At 45.6% G+C, this 10,129-nt stretch overlaps 2 protein-coding genes across 2 annotated transcripts; both read right to left on the bottom strand.

The window, feature by feature from the left end:
- Positions 1 to 593: 593 nt before the first annotated feature.
- Positions 594 to 2,092, bottom strand: LOC109769474 (peroxidase 1). Its single transcript, XM_020328214.4, has 3 exons — positions 1,790 to 2,092; positions 1,519 to 1,695; positions 594 to 1,409 (listed from the first exon to the last, which is right to left on the bottom strand). The coding sequence occupies exons 1-3, from the start codon at positions 1,994 to 1,996 to the stop codon at positions 855 to 857; spliced, it is 939 nt and encodes a 312-aa protein (XP_020183803.1). The 5' UTR covers positions 1,997 to 2,092; the 3' UTR covers positions 594 to 854.
- Positions 2,093 to 7,516: 5,424 nt separating this feature from the next.
- On the bottom strand, positions 7,517 to 8,990 carry LOC109769471 (peroxidase). The gene is made up of 3 exons (XM_020328212.1): positions 8,714 to 8,990; positions 8,421 to 8,597; positions 7,517 to 8,323 (listed from the first exon to the last, which is right to left on the bottom strand). The coding sequence occupies exons 1-3, from the start codon at positions 8,921 to 8,923 to the stop codon at positions 7,766 to 7,768; spliced, it is 945 nt and encodes a 314-aa protein (XP_020183801.1). The 5' UTR covers positions 8,924 to 8,990; the 3' UTR covers positions 7,517 to 7,765.
- Between the last annotated feature and the right edge of the window lie 1,139 nt (positions 8,991 to 10,129).

A 10,129-nucleotide genomic window follows, 5' to 3' on the forward strand; every position in this document is an offset into this window, starting at 1 on the left:
CTCGCAAAATTGTGGTGCATATATTTGTTTTCAAAATTCAAACTTGGACTGAGTTATAGGAAAATATGAACATTTACAATACCGGATACATACCATACAAAAATATATTTCATGACAAATCCTTTGGTGTGTAATTGTCGATAGTTTTATATGAATTTGGTCAATGTTTAAAAAGTTTGGCTCTTGATAAAACTTATCTGCATTATAATTTGGCAAGAAAGAAAGTATATTAATCTTTTCAAGACAGGTTTTCGTGTAATTTTGGAAAAATTTACATTTTTACCCTAACAAACAAAAAGGAAAAGGGAAAGTGGTGGGAGAAATTGAGAAGAACAGAGAAGAAAGAACACGGGAAAAATGAAAAAAAAAATTGCACCTATGGATCGGTCCAGCAGCAACAGAAGCGCTTCTATCTTCTGCAGTGGGTAATATATAGGAATAGGGGAGCGCAGAGCATACCATAGTTCACATTCTCGAGTTTTCTCCTAACGTTGAAAAAAAAGGTTTCTCCTTAAATAATCGAGCACGGCTACCTAATGCCAAATTTCGAAAGAGAAGTGTATATCTTCACTATGTATACAAGTGTTACGACGTCATGCCAAATGTAAAAGGAGTATCTCATTATATATGTATACACGTATAACTAGGATTAATAGTAATTCTCCATGCCTTTGCATGAGAAAGTGGGAATTCGATCGTTACATGTATATGTGTAGATGCATGCATGATTTGCTGCTGCTCGTACATAAAATACACGTTTTCTAGAGCTGGTATTTATATTGGCCACTGGTTCTGTGGCCTTATTCATTCACGTGTCGTGCTGGCTCGTAGGCAGTGCGTAACTCGTCTGTCAATCACGAGTTCACCCTGGAGCAGCTGAGCCTGATCTGCCCCTGCGTCCCCGTCTTGGGTGCGATGTTGCCCATCTTGATCATGGCCGTCGTGAAGGCGCTGCTGAACGCCGCCGGGTTGGACGCGAAGTTCCGGACGGTGTTGTCGGTGGTGTCGTTGTTGAAGAGCACCTGGTCAGAATGCAGGAGCCCCTTCTGTGACATGAGGTTGGTGTAGTAGACGTTGTCGAACGTGTTGGCCGTCGTCGTGTCCAGGTTCGCCAGGTTGTTGTCGCCGTTGGACCGGGGGCAGTTGGGCCGGAGAGATGTGGCGAAGGTCGTGTCGATGTTAGTCTCATTGTAGATCCTGTCCTTGAAGGTCCCGCACTGCGCCTGGCCGATGGTGTGCGCGCCCGAGAGAGCCACCATGTCGACCGTTGTCAGGTTCTTCTTGCGGAACGCGTCCTCAAGATCTGTCCGGCTAGATGTAGGGCCTGGGAGGTCGCTGTTTGCCTCCGGCACGTTTGCATCTAGGGAATCTCTTCTCCCCAGAGGGACTGTCCATGACGGCCCTCCAAGCTGCGCGCGAAGGGTACGAAACAAAAAAGCAAACAAACGGTTAACGATATGGCCTAAGAGATGCCGAGCATCCAGCCAGTGATGTAACATGATCGTATGATGATCTTACGGCGACGACGGAGTCACGGGCGGCGACGGTGAGGATGTCGGCGCAGGAGACGGTCTGGCTGCAGATGGCCTCGATCTGCGTCTTGATGCTGTCGATGACTTCGAAGCCCCGCAGCGACCCGTTGTTGGGGAGAGCGTTTTGTTCCATGCCAGACAGTAGAACAGACGCGTCACAGCCCTGCACATCACATACGTATAGTGTTTATTGCAAGCAAAAGCAAAACAAAACAGTGTATGTAACGGCTATCAGGCTATGCATGTGGCCCACTTACTTGGACGAAGCAGTCGTGGAAGTGCAGCCGGAGCAGCGACGCGCCCATGCGGGTGTCGCTGCTCACGGCGGCCATGACGCCGCTCTTGATGGTGGCCAGGGCCCTGGGGCATGACGTGTCGTAGAACGTCGGCGACAGCTGCGCCGACGCCACCGTGGCCAGAGCCACTAGCACCACAAGAGAAAGGCAAGAGGCGGAGGCGGCCATGGTTAGTAGCTAGGTGCAAGAGCAAAGCTACGCCAGCTTACTAGCTACCTGCACTTCTTAGTTCTTACTGGTGGAGTGGTGGTGGCTTAGTGGCTTGTGCAAGAGAGTGGTGCATAGCATGCATATTTATAGCCAAAGATTTAGCTCACGTGCACCTTCAGATCGCTCCCAGTCTCCGACTAGCGATAGCTCATCCAAAATTTAGGTCACATTAGTCCAACGTTAGTCTCTGACTCCCGTTCGATCCATCGGGTATACTGCGAGCTTCCAGCTTGAGCGATTTCTCTTGGCGTATTCGTGGCAGCTTCCAGCTTGAGCCGCTACCGCCAACACCAACACCTGCATTTTCCTTGCAACAGGGCCAACTTGAGCGATCTCTCTTGGCGTTTATCACGCAAAAATCGGCAAAACATTGAACGATCTCTCTTTTTTCATCACCTCCATGCTAGCGGACGCCTGGAGCCATGTGTGCGCGCACACCAACCTTTTGGCCTTACGTGCGAATAGTAGTGTGGGGAGTCAGCGTTATTCCAAGGCGATTCACTTCGTTTTGACCGGTGCGCAGTCATCTTGCGCTCCCGTCGCCTTCGGCCAACACGGACAATTCGGCAGCTGGGTCACGACCTTCAAGTAGCTATCTGTTCTCTAACACCAGGTGACCATACATGGATCAATCAAGGCTAGGCTTAGCAATAACATCAAGTGCAATGATGGAGCAGACGAATATAACATCGACTGAGACTTGGTTAAGTACCAGTCGCGTGAGATTTACCAATCCCATAGCAATAAACAAATCATCCATCGGTAGTTCAATCCAAACGCTGGGAAGGCGTGGCCAAGGCGCCATGGGTTGTATAGCATAACATACCCCAGGTGAGGCTAGGTTTTTGGATCGGGTTCGCAAAAGCCCAACCTAAAAATGCCAAGCCAGGGCTTAGCCCGGTGTTGTCTTATCACAAAGAAAGGCTATTTTTTATTTTAAATAATTGGTCCCAGGAAGGAAAAATGAATAACTATACCTTTTAAGCATATTTTAGGAAAGATCTAAAAAACAATCATTTCATAGCCTTTTCCGAGCTTCTGAGAGGAAAGTGAGGCCAAGCCGGTTCGACTGCCGGGTTGCTCACGCCTAAGTCTATCTACTTGTAGTTGAGTATTTTATACAACCATCAACTTTGTTTTGGTCTAACTTAACCTTCTAACTCTTAGAACAATGACGACATCTTGTAGCGCAAAGAGGAAGGTCGATGTAACGACGGTGCTGGCCTCCCAAAAGCACATGATATTGAGGAAGGGCCGCAAGTGACAGGGGAGATGCCGACGGAGGGTGAGGAGACGAGACAGGTAGGGTCTTGCTTCATACCATGTGCTCTACGATGCCTCGGTGTTGTAGTAGTGAAAAACAACATAAATTAAGGGTGGATTGCCGTCACTGATCTAGACAACGTGCTGCAATGTTAGCAACCATAATCGACAATTGTAAGAATGGGCGTATATGATAGTCGTGCAATGGGTCGACGCATACATGCGAGAGTGGGATAACGATGTTTATTAACTAGGTACGTGCACAACAGCAAAATGGGTGTGTCGTTGACCCTTGATGAGTGTAACCTCCGGTATAGATTGAGATTGTCAACCCAGAACCATGTCGCCAGACGATCGGTCAACTTGATACGAATTCCATGGTGGTCCTTGTCTGAATCAACCGATGGAAGAAAATAAACTGAACCCCACTCTCCGAATGGAAGCCCGAAGCTCAACCTTCACCGAGTCTGTTTTTAATTGGAAGCCTTAATCTTGAAGAGAACCTTTGTTTTCCTAGTACAAAACTCTTCATGAGTTTTTGTATTCGCGTCCCAAAGAGGGAACCTCGCACTGCAAAGATAACCAATTCTTCATGATTCCTTTACGGGTGGAAGAAACCCAAACAGATTTGATGAAATAATAATTATTTTTAAATCTAGGTAGCAATCGCCATAAACAATTTTTTAGCTCATGTACTGTTCCTCAATCTACAATGTTTCTTGAAATCTTTACGGCCACAACAAAATCATCATCCCATCTAGTTAATGATGATGCATTAACCTTTTTTTGCGAAAAATGATGCATTAACCTTGACCCATATGAAGAAATATTTCAACATCGAATAAACTCAGTTGTTATGTAGGTGTGTTACACATTCTGTCACATGTCACTGACGGAGAAACTAGATTTTTTCACTGAAAAATTTTCAGTTCGTGTATACTAAATAAATGTCCATGCTACTAGTGAGTTTTTTTGGTAGAATTGGACAGTTTCATGTGTAATTTTTTCATATGCAAAACTATCTTTTAACTAATTTTGAAACGTTCATGTACTTCAAAACAACGTTCAGGACTATAAAAAAAGTCCACCTCTCTGAAGAAACTGATTATGTATTTTAGAATAAAATATTCATGTGTTTGACAAAAAATATTTACAACTTCTAAGATTTTTTTTCACATTCGCACAAATATTTATATAAAACTATCTGAATTTTAAATGAAATTAGTTAAATAATAATGTTAAATATAGCAATTAAAATAAAAATGAAACAGAAGCAATATGTAATATTTTTGTGAAAAATCAAATAATAAGTGAAGTAATAGTGACAAAACAAATAATGATGAATAATGTTGGTTAAATAATTTATTTGCTTAGTCAATTTTTAGAAAGTTTGACTAATGAAAAAACTTACATACACTATAATTTGGATAGGTGAAAGTATGTCAAAAAAAGTTGGCGAGCTTCTTTAAAAAAACTTTCAAAAATACACTAGAATTTATTTTTCTAAATAATTTACTAAGCTTCTTTTCGAAGAGGTCTTCGATATTTTTGTATTCCTTGTTGGTGAGCTTGCGATGACGAATCGGAATCCTGAGGTACTTGAACGGTAGGAATCCCACTTCACAACCAAAGGGTTGCATGTATTGACTCACCTCCTCTTTCGCCAAATGATCATTTTTTTCATATTATCATTGTTTTCATGAAGTTGTATGATCAAATATGTGTTTACAAAAACATGGTTATGTATTTTAGAATAAAAATATATTCACGTACTCCCTCCATGCTAAATTCAATGCATATAATTTGTTTTCAAAAGTCAACCTTTGGAAACTTTGACATACTTTATAGAAAATGTATGAATATTTACAATGCTGAATATCTACCATATTAGGAATATATTTCATGATAAATCTCGGGTAATGTTATCCAGCGAACGTTCGCCGGGAGTGTACGGCAAAACCAAACGGCAATTTATGTGTTGGGAGCATGGCAATCCTTTCAAACAAACACGGCAATTTCACATCAAAATCCTCTATTTGCCACAAGTTGCCATGTGTTTGTGAAGCAATTGCCATTTTCTTCCGAATAATTTCCTAAATCCTCAGGGTGGTGCCTGATCAGGTGGCTCCCCAGAACCGCGGCCCCATAGGCGACGGCCTTGGTAGGGTTGATCCCGTCGACGTTGACGGGCTCCTTACCGTCGAAGTAGTTCTTGACAAAGCTGCTGCACCATGGGGATCCTGCTGCCACCGCCCACGAGGACGACATCGTGGATGTCTCCCTTCTCCAGCTCGGCGTCCGTCAGGGCTTTCTTCAACGGAGCCATCGTCTTCTAGAAGCGGTCTTTGTTGAGCTCCTCGAACAACGCCCTGGTGAGCGTCTCCGAGAGGTGGACATCGTTCAACAGGCCCTTGACCTCCACGCCCACCTGGTGCTGGTCATGGTCGCTCAGCGCCCGTTTGGCGCGCTCACATTCCAGCAGCAGCCTCTGCATCGCGTGGCCGTCACCGGTGATGTCCCGACCCGTGCTTCCCACTACTAGGAAAGAGCTTATAGATAGAGAAATAGCAGTAGCGCGGGTAAAAACAGTGTGCTACTACTAAAAAATAGTAGTAGTGCGGGTCTACCATTCCTGCGCTACTACTAAATATCCCCCAGGACAGCTTATAGTAGTAGCGAGGGGTATAAAAGCCGCACTACTACTATTTTCTAGTAGTAGCGCGGGCTGCAATTCCCACGCCACTACTATAAATTGACGGGATTAGCTAATGTACCCCACTTTAGCAGCAGCGAAGCACCCGTGGCCCGCGCTACAACTAGTGGCACCGCACCGCACTGCAACCTATGCGTGGGTTATCTCCCCTGTCCCTTGCCCCTCCCCCTCTGCCGCCCCTCCCCCAACCAATCTTGCCCACACCGCAGATGCCTCCTCCGCCCCCAAACGACGGTGACAGGGATGCCGGCGCCCTAACCCGCGCCTCCTTCCACCTCTCCCAACTCGTCTTCTCGCCGGCCGCTTTTAAGGAGCCTCCTTTCACGCGCCACTAGTAGCCAATTTACCCGCGCCACTAGTAGCAAATTTACCTGCGCTACTAGTAGCCTTTTTCCTAGTAGTGTCCGCTGGATCAGCTCAACAAAGTAACCCGCGAGTTGCCGGTCGAAGTCGTCACCACTGAGGTGCACGTCGCTGCGGGTCATTAGGACATCCAACATGCCCTCCTTGAGGCTGAGCACACTGACGTCGAGAGTGCTGCCGCCGACATTATCATTTGTCTCATGAAGTTGTATGATCAAATATGTGTTTACAAAAAAAATGATTATGTATTTTAGAATAAAAATATATTCACGTACTCCCTTCATGCTAAATTCAGTGCATATAATTCGTTTACGAAAGTCAATCTTTGGAAACTTTGACATAGTTTATAGAAAATGTATGAATATTTACAATGATGCATGTATACCATATTAAGAATATATTTGATGATAAATCTCGGGTAATGTTATCCAGCGAACATTCGCTGGAAATGTATGGCAAAACCAAATGACAAGTTATGTGTTGGGAGCATAGCAATCCATTCAAACAAAAACACGGCAATTTCTCAGCAAAATCCTCTATTTGCCACAAGTTGCCATGTGTTTGAAGAAATTGCCATTTTCTTTCGAATAATTTCCTATGGAAAACATTCGCAATTGCCATGCCCCACAGCAAAACGTTCACTGGCTATTCGTGTCCTAAATCTAATGGTCTTGATCTGGTATTATTATTGTCGCTAAAATAATTTATGTGCTTAGTAATTTTTTATAAAGTTTGACTACTAAAAAAACTTATATACAATATAATTTGGATAAGTGAAAGTATGCCAAAATAAATAAATTCATGCATGCATTTGAGAAAATTTGTCATGTGTGCTATATTATATGCTCTTGTTATCTCTTAGAGAATTCGTACATATTTCCTCCTAAAAAGTGAAAAATGGGAAAAGTGATTTCTTTTATGAGAATTAAGAGAAACAGGGGAAAATAAAAAAAGAGGGGGGGGGGGGGGGGTGTCACGCCTATTGGACCGGGCAGCAGCTGCGAAGATATGTTATACGCAGTGGGTGGTATATAGGATTCGGGGAGCGCAGCACATATGCACGATTTCGTGTAATTTTCTCCTAACGTTGAAAATAAGTATTCTCGTACAATAATCGAGCACGGCCACTTCACGCCCAATTTCACAAGAGGAGTTTACATCTTCATTCCGTGTACGAGTGTAATAAGGTAGGATTGATAGTAATTCTCCTTGCCTTTTGCATGAGAAATTGAGGATTCAACCGTCGTTACATACGTTGATGCATGCATGATTTGCTGCTGCACATGCTTTGAAACTACACGATTCAAGTGCTGGTATGATAAGTGGTACTGGCCACTGTTTTTGTGGCCTTATTCATTCACGTGTCGTGCTGCCGACGCATACGTCCATCACGAGTTCACCTTGGAGCAGCTGAGCCTGATCTGGCCCTGCGTCCCGGTGAGCGGCGCGATGTTTCCCATCTTAATCATGGCCGTCGTGAAGGCGCTGCTGAAGGCCGCGGCGTTGGACGCGAAGTTGCGGACGGTGTTGTCGGTGGTGTCGTTATTGAAGAGCACCTGGTCCGAGTGCAGGAGCCCTTTCTGTGACAGGAGGTTGGTGTAGTAGGCGTTGTCGAACGCGTTGGGCGTCGTTGTGTCCAGGTTCGCCAGGTTGCTGTTGCCGCCGGACTGGGGGCAGTTGGCCTTGAGAGACGTGGCGAAGGCAGTGTTGATGTTGGTGTCACCGCCGTAGATCCGATTCCGGAAGTTGGAGCACTGGGCCTTCCCGATGGTGTGCGCGCCTGAGAGCGCGACCATGTCGACCGTGTTAAGGTTCTTCTTGAGGAACGCAGCCTCGAGCTGTGACCGGCTAGAGCCTGGGCCAGGGAGGTCACTGTTCGCCAGCGAGGCGCTTGCGGTGGTGGAGTCCCGTCTCCCGAGTGGAACAGTCCATGACGGCCCTCCAAGCTGCATGCGGACCAAGCAAGAAATTGAGCACTGGAGTACTAGCTTTACGTAGCATCGATTATATATGAAACTGAATATAGTACTAAGATGTTCTTACGGCAACAACGGAGTCGCGGGCGGCGACGGTGAGGATGTCGGCGCAGGAGACGGTCTGCTTGCATATACTCTCCAGCTGGGTCTTGATGCTGTCGATGACGCTGAAGCCCCTCAGCGACCCCACGTTCGGACCCGCGTTTTGTTCCATGCCAGACAGCAGAACAGATGCATCACAGCCCTGTAGCCAACATAAACATATTAGTTCACGGTACAATTTTTGTTAAATCCGGAAATCCGGGCAGTTCAAGAAAGTTAGTTAAGGAAAAAAGAGCCGATATATTATGTGAAACTTGCTTGGACAAAGCAGTCGTGGAAGTGCAGCCTGAGCAGGGAGGCACCCATGCGGGGGTCGCTGCTCACGGCGGCCGCCACGCCGCTCTTGATGGTGGCCAGAGCCCTGGGGCACGACGTGTCGTAGAACGTCGATGACAGCTGCCCCGACGCCGCCGTGGCCAGAGCCACGAGCACCACCAGAGAAATGCAAGAAGCAGAACCCATGGCCATGGTAAGCTACAAGTCCAGAGCTATCCGTGCTACCTGCACTTGTTATCTGGCTGTGGTTGTGGCTTGCAAGATAATGCAGTATTTCATGCATATTTATAGGGAAAATTTTAGCTCACGTGCAGCTGCACATCAGTCCCCGTCTCCCAGTTGGGAGAAAGCATCCAAATTTTATGTCTGATTAGTCTAGCAAGCATCCAAAACAGATGGTCGATTGGTCTATGATGGCTGACGATCGACGTCGACCCGGCATCCACGATCTGCCCAGCCCCGTCGTGTGGCCAGCTAGATGTTGGATAGGGGATACGTATACGGACAAAGCCGCCGATTTTTTAGAAGGGTCAGAGTGCTTAAATCGCTACGGCCAACACCAGCCCTGCATTTTTTTTCCGGCAATAGGGCTTATCATGTATTCGAATAATTTCCCGTGATCTGCCTTGGCCTTATCATGTATCCGTTAGGTGCCCGTGGGAGAGAGGAACGTATGTCTGCGAATCAATAATGGCATACAGCATCTCATAATAATGTTCATTGTTTTTTGATATAGCTTACCACTCTTGCCAAGTGGTTCATCTCATAATAATGGAGTAATATATTCTTCATCATTTTTTTAGGTATAGCTGTGGTCGTGAACCTGCTTTGAGGGAATATAAGATTGTTAGGCTTTTCAATTGTAAATAAACTTAACATGCTTTTTTTGTCAAGCGACTCCGGGCCGGCAAAACAAGTGTTATTGCGTCATAGCCTCATAGCCCGGCTACATGAGCATTTCGTCCTACGGTCAGGCCTAGCTGAAGAGCAACATATGTTTTATAAGAGGTTTTGAATCATCGATCACGTCAAAAGAATAACCTTACAGGAGAGGATACCATCGCCTTTAAATTCATGATGTGTCTCCTCTCCCGCAGCTAACGTGGGGGTAATTAAACCCCAACACAAATTTCACTTTGCACCGTAAAAGAGCTAACCTGCACTCTACTACCGGAGTAAACAGGCGCATACGTCCACATGCACCATACATAGGTTCATCTCCAACTACATGGAACGAGCTCCATGGATGCTATTGCACATGGTGATACAGCCCGAGCCTGGAGCTACGCATGGACGCGCCATTTGGTCTAACTAATACTCACTTCGTCCCAAAATAAGTGTCTCAACTTTACACTATTATAGTATAAAGTTTTACTATGTTTGAGACATTTATTTTGA

This window comes from Aegilops tauschii, chromosome 2 (assembly GCF_002575655.3).
Source record: "Aegilops tauschii subsp. strangulata cultivar AL8/78 chromosome 2, Aet v6.0, whole genome shotgun sequence".
Taxonomy (NCBI): Eukaryota; Viridiplantae; Streptophyta; class Magnoliopsida; order Poales; family Poaceae; genus Aegilops; species Aegilops tauschii.

Bases quoted from the DNA above. Each gene is read 5' to 3' on its own strand.
- LOC109769474 (XM_020328214.4), bottom strand. From the start codon at position 1,996: ATGGCCGCCTCCGCCTCTTGCCTTTCTCTTGTGGTGCTAGTGGCTCTG. The intron at 1,696-1,789 runs GTAAGTGGGCCA...TGTGATGTGCAG, and splicing joins TCCACGACTGCTTCGTCCAA to GGCTGTGACGCGTCTGTTCT. The intron at 1,410-1,518 runs GTAAGATCATCA...CTTCGCGCGCAG, and splicing joins CCCGTGACTCCGTCGTCGCC to CTTGGAGGGCCGTCATGGAC.
- LOC109769471 (XM_020328212.1), bottom strand. From the start codon at position 8,923: ATGGCCATGGGTTCTGCTTCTTGCATTTCTCTGGTGGTGCTCGTGGCT. The intron at 8,598-8,713 runs GCAAGTTTCACA...TGTTGGCTACAG, and splicing joins TCCACGACTGCTTTGTCCAA to GGCTGTGATGCATCTGTTCT. The intron at 8,324-8,420 runs GTAAGAACATCT...GTCCGCATGCAG, and splicing joins CCCGCGACTCCGTTGTTGCC to CTTGGAGGGCCGTCATGGAC.